The sequence below is a fragment of the Sprattus sprattus genome, assembly GCF_963457725.1.
Source record: "Sprattus sprattus genome assembly, chromosome: 5".
Lineage (NCBI taxonomy): Eukaryota > Metazoa > Chordata > Actinopteri > Clupeiformes > Clupeidae > Sprattus > Sprattus sprattus.
This window is the reverse complement of record NC_137924.1, coordinates 13889144-13906684: the sequence shown is the minus strand read 5'-3', so window position 1 is coordinate 13906684 and position 17541 is coordinate 13889144. Positions and strand designations below refer to the sequence as shown.

Here is a 17541-nt window from a genome sequence, read left to right as displayed (position 1 = left end):
ATCTCCACGATATCGGTGCTGACCATTCGCTGGGTTTGAAAGCATGGTGTCTCTTGGTCCCCAGTGTAGACCCCACTGTTCAAAGCTAAGCAGGAAACAGGTTTTGGATTTTCGGCTGTCACAGGAAAGAATCTATTCTTCATTGCTGTCTTTCTCCCTTTCTGTTTTTTATTTCTTTCACCCTCTTTCTCTCTCCCTCTCTCTCTCTCTCTCTCTCTCTCTCTCTCTCTCTCTCTCTCTCTCTCTCTTTCTCTCACTCTAACACACTATTTCTCCCTGTCCGCGTGTTGGTCTGACTGTCTGTTACTGTGCAAATCTAATCAAGTCCATGAGCTGGCATGAGGGCTCAGATCTCTGCGTTTTTCTTTAATGAATTCTTCAGGCACGGGCTGTGGTCACCCAACAGCACTTTAAACCCAATGCGTAACGAGGACCCACAGACAGAATTAATGTTTTAGCCTCGCAAGAGAGAAAGATTCCACCTCTACTGAGATATGAAACACGCCTCAAACTCCCTCTCCACACGGAACTTCACTCGTTCATTGGCTACGCACGCGCACACACACACACACACACACACACACACACACACACACACACACACACACACACACACACACACACACACACACACACACACATCTGTAGCAATGTGAAGCACACACCTTTAAACCCTGCCTTTACATGTTTTAAACACACTGGTAGTGCTGATTGTGTGATGCTCAGCAGATCCCAGCCCAAGTCCTGCTGATGCTTGCATACTCCTCTACTGCTGCTGCTGCTACTGCTACTGCATTGCAGGATATTTCAGTAAAGCTCTATTATTCTTGGGCTACACAGAGAATACATTACCAACCCCACACTTCCTGCTTAAAAAAAAAAAAAAAAATTTACGCCTGGATTAGATGTCTGGAATCTTGAGTCTCATTTATGGAGCTTTTAAATCCTCTTTTTCAAAACAGCCCCAAAGCTGCTGGAGGGAGGAACAGACACCCTACCCCCTAGTAGTAATGCTACCCAGGACATCGAATTTTGGAATGTTCTTCATTGAATGGTGGTTATGTAGGTGGCTCAGGTGGCATTTACAATATCTGAGACATGCCGAACTGAAAATTAGTGACCATACTGGCCTAGAAAAACACAAACTGTAAAACCTTTTGCTGTGACCATGCTGTATACAGTTTCATGTTGGACTAAATTCAATTGTAGCTTTTATACTGGTTTCATTTAGTTCTTGTAATAGAAAGCTCTGCTCTATGATAGAACAGTTCTAACTCTGCAACCCTGGAGTTCTCAGCTGTGACCTGTCTGGTTTTTAATGTCTGCCTTCTTGTTCGCTGTCCTCACCAGCATATCTGTGTGTTTGTGTTGTGCCATGCAGAGAGGAAGATCCCGGAGGAGGACCTCATCGTTCTGGTGGACGGCCTGAACGAGGCCGAGTTCCACAAGCCGGACTACGGAGACACCATCGCCTCCTTCATCTCCAAGATCATCCCCAAGTTCCCCCCGTGGCTCAAGCTCATAGTCACTGTGCGAGTCAACCTACTGGTGAGGAGCTTGCCTGCAGTCCCCTCTCTCAGGGCATTTGGGGAATTGATGATTGTCATGGCAATCAATTGCCCACCAACCACATTTCATGACTAATTACACTTAGATAACCGGGGGGGGAAAAACTGCAGTTGCGTGAATCTGTTTGAAACTGAGACTTGATTTGTGTGTAAGCAAACTTTGTTTGTGCCACGCTCTTTTATTGATTGCTGTGTTAGATCTCGCCAAACAAACAATCCCCCTGTTCTATGAGGCGGTGGTGAAGTTCTAGCGTTCTCTCAGTAGAGCCGTAAGCCTGTGAGCTCCAGCTCCGCAGCACACGTCAGCTCACCTACTCCTGATCGCGGCATCATTGGCACCGTCGCTAGAAGTGTCCCCCGGACCGCTCAGGGGAAACAGATGCTCCTCGTCTCTAGTGGGCGGGTTGGCTTCCAGTCCGATGCTCCGTCATCTGCTCACCACGGAGGAGGTGCACTCGGTGAGGGCAGTGTGCCACGGTGCCTCTGCGTTAGTGAGTTAGTCAGCGGGATCTGTCAGACCTGCTCTAAAGGCATGGGAAATGGAGAAGTGGGCAGTGGAGGAGTACAGAGGTTGGCTTGACAAGCGATGGGATGAAGTCCTAATAGTCCTCACAGTGTGTACAGGTCAAGGAGGAACTCTTGGAAACCTTTTCTGTTGCATCCTCCTGAAAGCTCTAGCCTGGCTGTTACACTAATGTATTTAATACAACATAGTGGACAGTGCAGGGCTGTGTGTGTGTGTGTGTGTGTGTGTGTGTGTGTGTCTGTGTCTGTGTCTGTCTGTGTCTCTACGTGTATGTGTGTGTGTGTGTGTGTGTGTGTGTGTGCCTCGACCCCTCTTTGTGTCTCTGTCTCTGTTGTAGGCAGACAGCAGTGGGTGTAAGTCTGAGGAGGGCTGACCTCCTTTTGTTTATCCTCTCTCCATTGGGACTTTCCTCCTCTCTCGTTTATTTTGTTTTATTGCATTCTTCTTAGCCTGAGAATCGGTGTCTTGTATTTTAATCCTGTTTTGACTGTCCTTGTTTATTTGTGTTTGTGCGTGCGTGCGTGACACAAAAGACAAGGGGAGGGAGATGGAGAGAGACAGGAAGCATTATAAATGACAAAAGTGGAAACATTATCTTTTATGTTTTTATAGGCAACAGTCTGGGGTGGATATTAATCTTGTGCTTGTGCTAGATTTGGTCTCCGGCTCCCCCTCGCTCCTCTGCAGATTGAGGAGAGGGACGCTGGTGCTGGTCTCCGTGCAAATTGGATATGCTGGATATGTAGTGTGTGTAGTGTGTGTAGTGTGTGTAGTGTGTGTGTGTGTGTGTGTGTGTGTGTGTGTGTGTGTGGTGTGGTTGAGCAAGTAGATCTTGGCTTCTCTCCTGCTGGAGTCATTGATGAGAGAGGTTCAGATGAGTCTCTCCCTGATGAGTTCCTCCACCAGCAGCACAGGAAATTACTCATGAATCTGAGGGGATGCTGATGCCTAATCACGTTGTGAAGCTTGTGACGTGTGTGTGTGTGTGTGTGTATATGTGTGTTTGTGTGTGTGTGTCTGTGTGCGTGTGCAGAAGTAGTAATAAAGAGAGAGAAGGCAGGAGGTACAGGGGCCATGACATCTTGAATCTTGATGTTCTTAAAGGGAAAGAAAAATGAATGCAATACCTTCGTTAACATAGTTATGACTTTAAGGCTAAGGGATTGTAAGGTCCTTAATTTGTTTGCTGTGCCTTAACTTGATTCACCTTTCTGTCAAAAGGAGATCACAAGCCTGCTGCCCTTCACTAAGCTCTCCCTGGACGAGTACCCTGACCACAAGGACATCGGCTCCGACCTGAACGCCTACATCCAGTACCGCATCAACGGCAGCAAAGACATCATGAACAACATCTCCCTCAACGGCAAGGCCGACCCGCTGATCGTGGGCAAGGTGAGCAGCCACCTGATCTCGCGCAGCCTGGGCTCCTACCTGTACCTGAAGCTGACCCTGGACCTGTTTGAGCGCGGCCACCTGGTCATCAAGAGCGCCAGCTACAAGGTGGTGCCCGTCTCGCTGGCCGAGCTCTACCTGCTGCAGTGCAACATGCGCTTCATGAGCAACTCGGCCTTCGAGCGCTGCGTGGCCGTGCTCAACGTGGCGCTGGCCTCGCTGCACCCCATGACCGACGAGCAGCTGTTCCACGCGGTCAACGCCGGGAACGTGCGCGGCGAGCTGCCCTGGGAGGACTTCCAGCAGCGCATGGAGCTGCTCGCCGGCTTCCTCATCCGCCGGCGCGACAAGACGCGCATGTTCTGCCACCCGTCCTTCCGCGAGTGGCTGGTGTGGCGCGCCGACGGAGAGAGTTCGGACTTCCTCTGCGACCCGAGGTGAGTTTGGGCGTGCCGCCGGCTGTGTTATTTCCACCGCGTGCGGTCAAACGTCGCTGAGACCCACATGGTTGTTTGCCTCGGAGCATATTCCCTCCCCTTTCTTTCCCCTTTGCAGCCGAAGGCACTTTGGTACAGGCATCTCTTAATAGACAGCTTTATCAGAACAGGGGCAGGGTGGGAGGAAGTCTCTCCTCTGTGCGAATGTACTCTGCGCTGTGGTTCAATGAGTTCCTCGGAACGGAATGAAAGGGATTGAAATGGGGGGGAGGGGGGGGGCTCGATTTGGAGAGGAATGTGTGGCCATGCTCTACCCAGCTCGGTAATGAGTTCCACTGCAGCACAATGGAGCACCTCCGTGGGCCCCGGTTCTGAACTCAGAGAAGAAACATCTGAGCTAGCTCTCAGGCTCTGGTGAAATGATAACATTGCTCCAGTTCAAATGCTGTTGCTGTTAGGGCCTTGTATTTTTGACCATAAATGGAGATGCTGCACGCCATTGTCCCTGCGAGACTGAACACACAAAAGCCCTTTTCAAAAACAACAGACTATTTAGTGACGAATCGCTTTCGGATCTGCTCGAAAAAGCCAAATAACAAACAGATTGATTGGCGTTGAATTCTTTGAATTGTTTGTCATACATTGTAATCAACCCATCAGTGTGTTTTATCCCCGATGACTCAACAACAGATGTGCTTCAAGCATCGCCTGCTCCACAATAGCTCTAGATCTAGCTATCTATAATGGATACAGACCATACCCCTATCACTGAAGCAGCCTCCTGCCAACAGTGTGATGTTAGACTGAAAGGGGAAAAAAAACAAAGGGAGAGAAAAAAAAAAGCGAGTGAATTTCCAACTACATCCCTCAAACGATAGCTGACACATGATATTTCTCCCTGCACTGCTCCTAAGCTACATTCCATGGGGAAGGTAGACAGGGGAAACGGGCTGTTTGGCAGGAACATGGGGACTGTCAGCATCCATCCTTTCCTGCAGCCTCTGTCACATGCCTCCCCCGACCCCTGGATATGTGGAGGTCCGCTAGACTTTCTGAGTCTGACACAAAAACATGCCCCTGCCTGTGTTTTCTCTCTCTCTCTCTCGCTCTCTCTCTCTCTCTCTCTCTCTCTCTCCTTCTCTCTTTCCCCCCATTGCTTTTATATAAACATGATTTAGAGATCAATGCTGGAGCCATCTGTCTGCTTGAGCCGTCTTTCTTCTCCACCTTAATTAAGTTGGAACTGAGAGAATTTGCTTGCTACTCAGAGATGCGTTTTTTAATGAGATGGTCTTCAGATGCTCTGCAGCGCTACGGGCAATGAGTGATGGAAATCGTATTCCCGACAAGAAGTCCACTGGTATGCCGTTTTCCCCAGTCAGAACTGGAAAAGACATCAATCGGCTCGACACTCGCTTCTTAGCCGTCAATAAGAACCTGGTGGAAAGTTTGTGCAAACATGGCCAGAGGAAAGAAAGAAAAAAAGAGGGCACTGGTGGTTAACTTTTTTGCGGGGATAAAAGGATTTTCGGGTGTGAAATATGCATGCAGCCATCTGAAATATTAACACGTAATCTGCCATTTGTTCCACTTGGGCTCGGCTGGATTTGGCAGCTAGAATGAAAAAGTTAACCCTCAACAATGAGGCCCACGCTCTGTATGCCTTTGAGTCACTGTCTAATTATGATGAGGCCCGTGGCCTCACTTTTCCCCAGTTTGGACCTGATGCCCTCTGTCTCTGAGGTGGCGGCCTGCCCTGTTCTGAGCTCGGGTGCATGGCCTCTCCTCCACCAGAGGCTCTCTCTCGCCATTGCTCTTTCATATCACGCCAGCGCTCACTCACAAAGGTGACTCAAGATGCGGTACAAAAAAAAGTTGGAAATATAGGGGGAGATAAATGGGGAAGGGGAATTAAAGGTGACAAAAGTGTGTTAAGGAGAGGAAAAGGAACACACACACACGCAGACACACAGACAGATGCAACGGCTGCGGATTTTATGTGGTGATCAAAGTGAGCTGCATTCATGCATGGCCTTTTAATGAAGTTCTCCGTTAATTAACACCAGCGCAAGCTCTGCCAACCACGGGAGAGAGCACAAGGATGCTCTTTCTCTCTCTCTCTCTCTTTCTCTCTCTCTCTCTCTCTCTCTCTCTCTCTCTCTCTCTCTCTCAGCGTGTCCTTGCCGGCCAAGTAAAGGCCATCGAGACGGTGGAAAATGGTTAGGTAATGGCTGAACTAAAGCGGGCCGATGAAAACAAACATTAAAGCGCTGTGGCCAGAAATTAATATCTCCCCTGTGATCCCTGCCCGAAAAAATCTCCACATGAAAGGGCATCCCCTGAGGAGGACAAAAAAAAGAAGAAGAAAAAAATCAAACGATGTCGCGCAGACAACAAATGTGAATGTCACCAAGCTCTGTTGCACTTCGAATCAATTGCGCTTTGTCACACCGCCGGGCCATAGCCCAATTTCACCCTCGTGCTGGGTCTCGGCTTTGTCGCCGATAATAGACCGAAGGAATGTTCGCATGAACCTGTTGAACTGGGTACGGTTCTTTACTGTGCGGCAAGTGCAGCCAGTGTTTGAAAACCAGCTTTCATACTTTTTTGATTGATGGGTTCTCCTGTATTTCTGTAAGGGAACTGACAGTAAGTTGCCAGGAACGACTCAAAAGTAATGGTGCGATTGCTTGTGAAGGGCGACATTCTTCCACTTAACATTGCTGGAGTATCTACAGCAAGAGCAGGCTGCGTTCTTCTTAGGCTTTTGTGAGGAAGGTCTCAGCCAGTGGCATCTAATGTGTTTCTCTCTGTGCCCCGCTGGGTTCTGCCATCACAGGAGTGGGCATGCACTTATGGCCTTCATGCTCTCCAGACAAGAGGGGAAACTCAACCGGCAGCAGACCATGGAGCTGGGCCACCACATCTTAAAAGCACATATTTTCAAGGTAACATCCATGTTTCTCAACTACTGTGGAGATCCAAGCTTATAGACTTATCTTTTCAATGTGTTATTGCCGAATGGTATGTGGCCCACATCCTGTTGGTGCAGTGTGCTTGAGGGAGGGAGTGTGTGGTATGCGGTGATTCGTGTTGCATCGTCAATGGCAAAATAACTTCAGGACCAGATCATGCATCAGTGCCTCTAGCCACTAATAAACTCTGCTGTTTCATGTTTATCTGTGTGTGTGTGTGTGTGTGTGTGTGTGTGTGTGTGTGTGTGTGTGTGTGTGTGTGTGTGTGTGTGTGTGTGTGGTGTGTGTGTGTGTGTGTGTTCAGGGTCAGAGTAGGAAGACCGGTGTGTCCTCTAGCGTGCTGCAGGCTCTCTGGATCAACTGCAGCACAGACAGCCTCTCTGCTGCTCTGGCCTCCCTCAGGAACATTTACACACCAAACGTCAAGGTGAGTGAGGCAAGCACACACTACACAGTTTCTTCCCCTCTCTCTCTCGCACACACACACACACACACACACACACACACACACACACACACACACACATACTGTACATACACACACACATACACACAGGGTGTACTATTTGAACACATCTGAGATTATTTTGTACCTGGTATAACTCAATACTGTAGCTTGTGATGTGTGATCAAATCCCAGTAGCTTGTACACAAAACACATCAAGGTGAGAGAGAGGGGTACATCCCATAATGTCAAGGTGGAAACCTGAAACCACACAGACGGAACATCACTGCGAACACAACGCACTGCACATAAACCCATCCAGTGGTAAGGAGAGCCTAGCCTTCTGTGGACTAGACACACACCGTCCACTGGCCATGTGTTCTGCCCTTATGTATCCGCCATAAAACGTTTGCCCAATCTGTGATGTACGTGTGCAGATAAGGGTTTTTAATCACCGTGCTGCTAGAAGTTGAACAAGGGGACATGGCCCTACAGGCTAATGTGGAAACGGTGCTTTCTTCTTAAGGAGGAGGGCTCATTGCTAAATAAGGGGCTTTGATTGGTGTTTGTCTGAGATTATGATATTTAGGAGTGACCCTGACGTTATCTCTCGCACACTCTCCTCCCTTAATTGCCTTGTGAGAATGAGGAAGGTGGGTTCAGTGGCCTTTGGTGGGAGGCGCTCATCGTCTGAGCCACCCTGCCTCCACCTTTAGTGTGTGTGTGTGTGTGTGTGTGTGTGTGTGTGTGTGTGTGTGTGTGTGTGTGTGTGTGTGTGTGTGTGTGTGTGTGTGTGTGTGTGTGTGTGTGTGTGTGTGTGTGTGAGAGTGTGTTTCTTGGGGTTTATAAAGTGTGCAGTGATCTGTTCTCTTGGAATGACTGTCTTATAGTAGTGAGCTAGCTGCCCACCACCATGTGAAAATAGAACACAATCAAATATAGAAGCCAGAGGCAGAAAAACACACACACACACACACACACACACACTCACACACACACACACACACACACACACACACACACACCATAGATTGATGTGGCTTGCACTCTTGGCCATTACTTTGATCCATTGTCTTCTGGGAAGTATGACGTCGGGAACAGAGCCTTGCCATTTGAAGTAATTACTGGACCTCTCTAGATTAGTGGTAATTTAATAAACAAAAAGGACAGGCTAATGGCAGACGCGGCCAAATGACTTTTTTATGTTAAACTGTAGCCGCTCTCTGACGTGTATATACCACTGCTCAGGCGGGGCTGTGAAAGTATCCTCCAGTATCCTCCAGCCCAGTTATTAGCAGGAATGATGTATGCTAGCTCAAAGCAAAACTCATCCAACATTTTTTTTCCGCTTCCTTTGTAACTATTAGCATTACTCATAAAATGTCTCATCCTGTGCTTCCCCCAACACATTGCATCTATATCTCCCCCCCCTACCCCCTCCTCCTTCCCCCTCGCTCTCTCTCTCTTGTTTTCTCTGATATATATGCAATGCGAAAGGAGTATCACTCATGACGACAACCGCAGAAGGATTTTTTCATTGTCTCTCGTGATCCTCCGGGAATCGTCCCCGCTCGTTTATTAGGCTGTGGTAAATAAAACAAATTCCATTTCCCATTGCTTTTAACACTCACTAGACCCAGCCCTGTGCCCCAATGAATCATTTATGACGCGTCTCTTTTATCAGGGAGGGGAATGAAGCCTGATTAATGCACTCAGCAATATTAGGATTGTGCGTTCCTGCTACTTAATGCACTCGTAATTTGCAATCTTCATGTTCAGCTGAGCAGCTTTTCATTCAGCTAATTCCATGAAAAGGAAATTAAATGTCTCTGAGACGACGTGGTTTGAGATGCTCGGTCTGAGCAATGGAGTTTAACTATTAGACTGTGAACCGTTTCTAATCAAACCATCCTTGTTCTGGAGTTCATTCTCTGTGAAGAAGACAGTTGTTTACCGTTTCAGTTGGAGAGTTTCTTTTTTGCTCATTAGTGCAGTGGTATGGTTTCTACAGTTTAACATGCTTTATTTCAAAACTTATATATTTTAGAACAGCATAGTAAGTTATAACATAGAAATGTAACATGCTAACCTATTACCTAACAGTCCCTTCCAGAACTGTATTGCTGATCAACAGTCCACCACAAAGCCCACCATTGATCAGCCATTACTGACCACCAACACTATAACCTCTTGTGTTGTGACCATGGGGGGGGGGGGTTATAAGGGAGCCAACAAAACACACTGGGCAGTAATGCAAGATTAGCGTCGTCTCCTCAGCATAAACTTAACCAACCTTCCAATACACTGTTTGTATGTCACCTAAGCTATTAAAAAAATGTGTGTGTGTTGCTATGTCCCCTTATAGTTTCAAAGTGTGATCAGTTTTTTAGCTGGTGGTTACTTTACCTGCTAGGTGTTGTCCATAACCTAAAACAGAGACCGACATTCAAAGCAATAAATCCAGTTGCCACTGGCTACCGTTTGGATCTCTCCTAGCGCCATAACGACACAGAATATCATTGTCTCCCGCTCCAGGTGAGCCGTCTGCTGATGCTGGGCGGTTCCAACGTGAACTACCGCACCGAGGTGCTGGGCAACGCGCCGGTGCTGTGCGTGCAGTCCCACCTGGGCCACATGGAGATGGTGGCGCTGCTGCTGGAGTACGGGGCGCGGGCGGACGTGGTGGCCGAGAACGGCATGAGTCCGCTGTGCTTCGCCTCCGCCGCCGGACACCAGGGCCTGGTCAGCCTGCTCTGCAAGAGGGGAGCCAAGGTCAGTCTGCTGGGGGGGAGGACAGGAAATGAATGTCATCTGAATGTGCACAGCTATTGTAAATATTTGCATAGGCTGAGTACATTACCTGTCCGCAAATTCAATAGATAAAATCTGTTTCTATACAACGACAGGGTTTGTAGTTTGGAGACGTAGTTTTTGTGAACAATGTGGCTTTTCAGAAATATCAGGTTTCTTTGATTCCCACACAGCGCCTATTTCCCTGACATGAATAGTCTACACAATAGTTTTTCTTAAAGAAAAGGTTTACTTTACTTCCCAGGCCAAAAAGCTTAGTTTAGGGAAACTGGATTTGTGAGCTATGACATTAATCTCAGAGACTCTTTCTGTGTTGCCTGTTATTCTGTAAAGCCTATTTTTGTATTAGCCACACTGAAAGGTGACATTGACACTGTGAAAACAGTGCAGTATATTTTAACCTACATCACTTACTTGCCAGAAATAACTAGCACAGTTCTTGGCCAGGGCCTGCTAAATGTGCTTCCTTCCTGTGTTCCGCGCAGGTGGACCATGTGGATAAGAGCGGCCAGTGTGCGCTGGTCCACGCTACCCTGAGGGGTCACCTGGGGGTCATTCAGTACCTGCTGGAGCTAGAGTGGGGCGGGGAGGGCCCCCAGCACAGTGCAGGCCTGAAGACCAAAGCCCTCCAGCAGGGCCTCATCGCTGCCTCCAGTATGGGACACACACAGGTGAGCAGCGATGCAAACGCAGTGCAAACACACACACACACACGCACACGCACACACACACATTCATGCATACACACACACATGCATACACACACACACACACATACGCACACGCACACACACACAGGTGAGCAGTGTTGCACACGTAGTGCACACACACCACACACACACACCACACACACACACACACACACACACCAACATGCATACAAATAGGCTGCAAACTCAAGCCAGCAGAAGGTATGTACATATAAATAGCAAACAGTTATTAATGACTGAAGGGAAATAATTTGTGTTTAAGAGAAATGTTGAGCAGTTGAGTTACCAGGAGGATGCACACAGACCCGATTGTGATTCACACACAAATGAACCCTAATGTGCACACCTTGTGGCTCAGTATCCATTAGGCACCAGCACACCCCCTCTTCCACCAACTCCATTATGTGTGGTGGAGAGACCCCAGAGTACAAGCTGGGCTGCTAAGCCTCTCCTCTCCTCTCCTCTCCTCTCCTCTCCTTTCCTCTCCTCTCCTCTCCTCTCCTCTCCTCTCCTCTCCTCTCCTCTCCTCTCCTCACCTCTCCTCTCCTCTCCTCTCCTCCACACCTCTCCTCTCCTCTCCTCTCCTCTCCTCCTCTCCTCACCTCTCCTCACCTCTCCTCTCCTCCTCTCCTCACCTCTCCTCTCCTCTCCTCACCTCTCCTCTCCTCTCCTCTCCTCCACACCTCTGCCTCAGCGGTCTCAAGCCTCATATGTGGGCATTGATCTCACCACAGAGGGCCCCACGAGCAGCTTCTGCCTGTGCTTGTTTGTCTCGCCCTCATTACGAGAGCTCAGATTGTCAGGGACTGGCCAGAGCGTGATGGGGCTCCGCCAGCCCAGGTGCGGCTCCATCCACCCCCCCCCCCCCCACACACACACACACACACACACACACACACACACACACACGGCCTCGACCCGAAGGCAGGAGGCTGAGGAACTGGGCACAATAGGAGACAGACTGGGGGATTATTATGAGAGCAGCCTGCTACTCAGCTGAATATCTCTTAGCTCTCCTCCCAAAAACACACACACACACACACACACACACTCTCACGCTATCGCATCCACAGTCCACAGAGATTCATTTATCATCATGCACTGGAGGAGCATAACTCGCGCTGGCTGGCTGGGATCAATCCGCCAGTGTCAGTTTTCATCGCTCCCATTCTGTTCTTTCTCTTGTCTGTCTCGCTCACTGTGTAAGTGCTGGAAGGTTTTATTGTATGTTTGGGAGCTGAAGAGTCAGTCTCTATCTCTCCCCTGATTCTCTCTCTTTCTCTCTCTCTCCCTCCCTCCCTCTGTTTCTCTCTCATTAATCAACCCTTCTGATTTGGCAGGTGGTTCGCGGCTTGCTGGCATTGAATAACGAGCACACGGTGCAAATTGACGGCCATGACACCCTGTGGGGAGAGACAGGTACAGTGCAGCTCCTCTCAGTATGGCTTTTTCTTTTTTTATACCCCCTGAATCACGCTGTTATGTCACTCGGCTTCACATTGCTCTTAATCATCGCCCATGGTCAGATTAACTCCAGCCGTAATTGCCCATGTGTGTTTTTCATTGTGCCTGTGTGTTTCTGTTGGAGTGTGTGTGGAAGGGGCGGTGTCAGTGTGCGTAAAAGCATGAAATGGGTTTTTCTATTGTCCTGTGTCTTCATTTTGCTCAGTCACCTCCGTGGCATCTTTAGATGAGACCCCTCAGTCTGTCACAATTACATTATACATATGAGCCCCATTTCCCCAAAGTGAGCCTCCTGCCTCTGCCCGCACCCTCATTGTCCTGGGCAGAATCAACCACTCCCCGTGGCTGCGTGCTCCACTCTTCTTCATCTTAATGGAGTGTCATCAGAGCCTCCTCCAAGCTAAATGAGAGCTTCTCCACTTTCGGGACCAAATTATAGGCATCGTCTCCTCTGGCCATCGGAGCACGGAGCCATCGCTTTAATCCCGTGTCCAGTAGGAGGCAGGAGACAGCCTATTTGTCTTGCCTCATTAGAGACTGTCCCGGTGTCTCTCCTCTCATAGATCCCCATCAGAGGCCCAAAGTTTGGCCTCAATACCTGTTAAAGATCTGAAAGGGCACATTGATTGGGGGGAGCAAGGCTGAGAGAGCGTCTGCGTTTATCGTCAGGCTGGAGCACTGCAGTTTGTAGCAGTTAAGGCAAACCCCCTGGGGAGGAAGTGACTGCAGAACATGCTTTTTTCATTTTTTTCATTTTTTTTTCATCTTTCTCACCTCAAGATTAGGTTCATGGAGCTTGTGAAGGTTTTCTTTTCTGAAATAGAGGAAAAGAAAGAGGGAGGGACAGAGGTAGAGAGCAGATGGGATTTTTTGATGAAAGAGCAAAAGAAAACGACATCAGGATAGAGGAAGATACAGGCACGAGGTCTCCAAGGGAGACGGAGGCACGTAACAGTCCTCGCAGCTGGAGATTGGCTCGGAAAAAATGGTGGCGAAAAGAAGACTGAGCAGGGGGAACAAAAGCACAAACACAAGTTGAGGCCCCGGCAGTGTCTCTGTGTGTGAATCAGCAATGGTCTCAGATGAACGCAGTGCGTGGCCGTCTACAGGGGACTATCATTCCCTGGACTGAATAAAGAACAGGCCTTGAGGCAGGACGCAAAGGGGGGGAAAAATGCATTTCAAAAATGCACCCACACACATTACACACACACCTTAGCACAAACACCAGCTATTTGGATAAACTCAGAGTTATTGCTCAAACATTACATTTCAATCTGCAAACGGCACTAAGTAAACACTTCTCAGAGGGTCCTTTGGGGCATTCACAAATGCAACTGGTAGGAAGTCGAATACTCGAATGCTGAGAAATAGATTTGAACTGATTGGGGGGGAATAAGCAAACACCAAACTCAAGCACTTCCCAGGCGTATTCGCCTCATTTATACATGCTTTCAAAAAAAACTAGTGCATAGTGCAGTGTTGATTTATGCCCCCTTGAGCGTCCATGATTACATTTTTAAACAAGGAAATAAGTCACCCCAGGCCTTTCAAACCTCTGTGACCATACAGTAGACACTTATTTGAACTCACAATGTAATGCGATTGCTGGAGTCATTGTTATTACTAGACTTTTCCTGTCAAACAGACTCTCTCTACCAAACCTCTCCCACTATGCATTTCTTCATTTCTCATGTGATACTGCTGAGTCCAACACACTTACTGGCTTCTAGGGAAACGCAGTGAAGTCGGAGTGCAATGGCAGCTGAGCGAATGAACAATGACTGCTCTGTGCTTGCGCTTGCTCACAGCCGGGTGTCCCAGTAACAGATGATATAGGGATTTAGGTCAGCCCATTAGTATATAGGTTGTCTCCCGCAGCAGTAGCTGGTGCCTCTGTAAAATACACTCGCTGGCGGGGCTCCTTCTCGGGGGGGGGGCCCCCCCTCGCGCTCATTACCTCCCGTGGACAACAGAATCTCATTGCGACAAAGACCTGTTTCATGCCACGCCTTCTGTTCCTCGCAGGATTGTCCTTGTTTTAAATGAATGTGTGGGTCTGGATATTAATAGCTGACAGGAGCCGTGCTTTTGCTCACTGAACACACACACTCTTGGGGTGACCTGATGTGTTGAATATTAGATCAGAGCTCCTGTGATGAGATGTTATATTACAGTCATACATTATTTATACTGCAAGTTATTACCACTCACCAATTCACGAAGGTGAAGGTGGCGTTCCAGCCGAAGATCACATATCCGTGTACCGTCATTTAATGCTCTGTTCGCTAACGGCGCCAAACTCATATCCTCATTTTTGTTCTGAGCCTTTTCTGCCTGCTCCTGCCTGGAACAGGAATCCCTCAGCCTTGGCAACAGCCATAGTGAAAGGGTGAAAGCAAGGTTCAGCGTGCCTTAGGCCATGTGCCATTGAGCAGCTCCTTGGATGGAGTGGCAAGCACCTTAACAAGCCTGATGATCTTTCAGACGCTCCTCTCTGTGACCCCCGCGGAGAGCGACGGCGATAGCCCCGAATTTAATATTCATGCACAGCTGTGCTTTGGAAACCATCACTGGAGATGATTACAGGGAAGAGCTGTGGGGGTATAAGAGGCCCGAAAACAACACGGCATGCAGTCTCTGAAGCCCCCGCAGTAGCGAAACTAAACTAAATATCACTCTCTCGCGATTAAGGCCATCGATTTAAATGTTATTAGATGATTCCGTGTCAGCTGTGCATCGGCCAAGATGAAGAGAGGAGACGTCTGGGAAGAGCAAATCACCCGTGAGAAACACGCCTGCGAGACGGCACCCGTCGATGTATCTGACCCACGTATACCCTTGTGCTGACAGCTCGTCAACAGAAAATATTGTTTCGCCTTGACAAGTCAAGATTGCAAACATTCGGGAAATAACATCCTGATGCAAATCTACCCCCCCCCCCCCACACACACACACACACACACACACACTTCATTACACACACCTTTCTTGGTTGAAATTGGATTACATTCCGACACTCGCAGGTAAAATGCATTTCTGCGATGAATAAACCTGAGTTGTGAGTGAGAGTCGTGCAATTTTTATTTGTGCTCTCAGTAAGACAGAAGCTCAGAGAGAGAAAAAAAGATAGAAAACAAATAAGGCAAAACACGCTTTGGGCTGAAACTCTAGCTGCTGAGCTACAGGTCTTCAGTTTGACATGAACAGACGGATGACGGCAGATGGTTTTATGAAACAAGATGCAACAGCAGGGAGTTTTTCCTCCGTGTTGTAGCAGTAAGAGGAGAAGCCTAGTGTCTCACACTTATATAACTCATCTTTGGAGGTGAACGCTCGGCTTTAGCCCAGACATGTTACCTCACGTAATAAATTGATGACTTGAGCTTAATATCCTGAGATATACAGTAGCCCAGCAGGCCTTATCTTATATTGCTTTTGTCTACTGTAATTATGCCAAGAATCCTTTTAAATGATAAAAATCTCCCATCACCCAGCCTTGCTTAATATCGGAGTTTTTTGTGCCCCAAGTGTTTAGTTCTGTTGGATTATTTAGGATGTGGTTATGGCCTGTGGGGCCGCGGCATCAATGATTTACAATAGTGTAGCTGGGCAGGAGTCGACATGTTTCTGTCGCATAGTGTTAAGTCCAGCAGCCCCCGAGTGTGTGGTTAGCGGAAAGACAAGGATGACGGCAATGCCATGGTGCAAGTTTGCTCCTAGCAGGCTGGTGGTCGAGATGGGAGGCTCTGGAGCCACACACAATGGAAGACATCCCCTGTCCTTCGTGGCAGGACGCCACGGCGCCAGCTTGATGGATGGGCCTCTGTGTCCATGGGTGACAACCGTATTCTTTACCGTCTCGCATTGTGGTGCCGACGTTCACTGGCAGCTGACAGCCATTCTTCTAGGCATGTCTGTGGGGATGCCGACTAGCATTTAACGTTTAGCTGAGGCAGTTGCAGCATTTCATCCTTCGAAATGTATTCCTCCCCCTGAAGTAATGAAGACTGAACATGTAATTTGCTCAGACTAGGGGATGTTCCAAGTATTCCCATGCAAGCCTTCAGGCTCCCATTTCATTAAAGTAGGTTGATTAGTAACACTTTGATTATACGACCTGTTGCTTAATCTGTAGTTCACTACATACTCAATTACACTAGGTACTAACATGCTGACTTCAGCACCCCACCCCCCCCCCCCCCACACACACACACACACACACACACACACACACACACACACAACCACACCCAACCCCCGCCGTCAGTCCTCTTCCCCCCTCTGCTGTGCTCTGTGTTTATGAGTGTCATGCAGGTGTTGATAAAACCCAGAGATGTTTGTTTTCCATGTGGAGATTTTACGCCAGGGACTCTCCCGCCGCTTCAGATGCGGAGATCTGTTGTAAGAACACATGAGAAAGATGGCAATCTGGCCTGCACCGGCCTGACTGAAGGAGATAGACACACAGAGTGAGTGATCGAGGAGCGGAGAGGCTACCTCTGTGTCTTAAAACACGGAGCCGTGCCAGAGATCTAAAGGATTAGAAAAGAGTGTTCTTGAGTCTGTCTTTGGTGATCAATATGGGCGGACTTACTGGGATAATACCCTGTGCAAATGGACTGTTTTGAAATAAGACTTGGAGTCGTGCTGCAATGGGTCTATAACACATTTTGGGTGACTGTAGAGAAGCTGTTTAGGTGTGTGTTGCCTTATACAGTATGTGCGCATGTGTATGTGTTTTTGTGTGTTCTTTAATTTGATCATGTGTGTGTATTTATTTGCCTTTTGGTTAAGATGATTGTCTATATACTAGTCCAGCTGTGTGAGTGTGTGTGTGTGTGTTTGTGTACGGTGTGTGTGTGTACAGTGTGTATGTGTGGTTGTGTGTGTGTGTGTGTGTGTGTGTGTGTGTGTGTGTGTGGGTGTGTGTACACGGTGTGTCCAAGGCGTGTCCAAGGCAGTGAGTGTGCTGGAAATGGAGCAGTCTGGTTCTGCAGCTCTTAGTGCTCGTCCCTGAGCCTTTCATCTCCTGGAGCTGAAGTAGCGACACATCCTGTGCTTCAAACACGCACGCACGCACACACTCCCATCTCCACTCCATCCCGCTGTAGTCAAGACAACTGCCACAGCCTCAGAACACTCAAGTGCTACCTCTCACTCGGACTCTAATGTGAAGGGCTGGCAGTGCAATTCAGCCGCCTGCCTCCAAG

At 48.4% G+C, this 17541-nt stretch overlaps 1 protein-coding gene across 1 annotated transcript in view; it reads left to right on the top strand.

Annotated features, from left to right (window-relative positions):
• tanc1b (tetratricopeptide repeat, ankyrin repeat and coiled-coil containing 1b) overlaps window positions 1-17541 on the top strand; it is a gene marked incomplete at its 5' end in the record, with an annotated part of 93176 nt that overhangs the window by 67313 nt on the left and 8322 nt on the right. Inside the window, 7 exons of the mRNA XM_080839672.1 lie at window positions 1382-1548; window positions 3316-3923; window positions 6763-6871; window positions 7203-7325; window positions 9879-10115; window positions 10640-10825; window positions 12205-12283. Coding sequence (XP_080695798.1) covers window positions 1382-1548; window positions 3316-3923; window positions 6763-6871; window positions 7203-7325; window positions 9879-10115; window positions 10640-10825; window positions 12205-12283 — 1509 coding nt within the window. The remainder of the gene's footprint in view (window positions 1-1381; window positions 1549-3315; window positions 3924-6762; window positions 6872-7202; window positions 7326-9878; window positions 10116-10639; window positions 10826-12204; window positions 12284-17541) is intronic.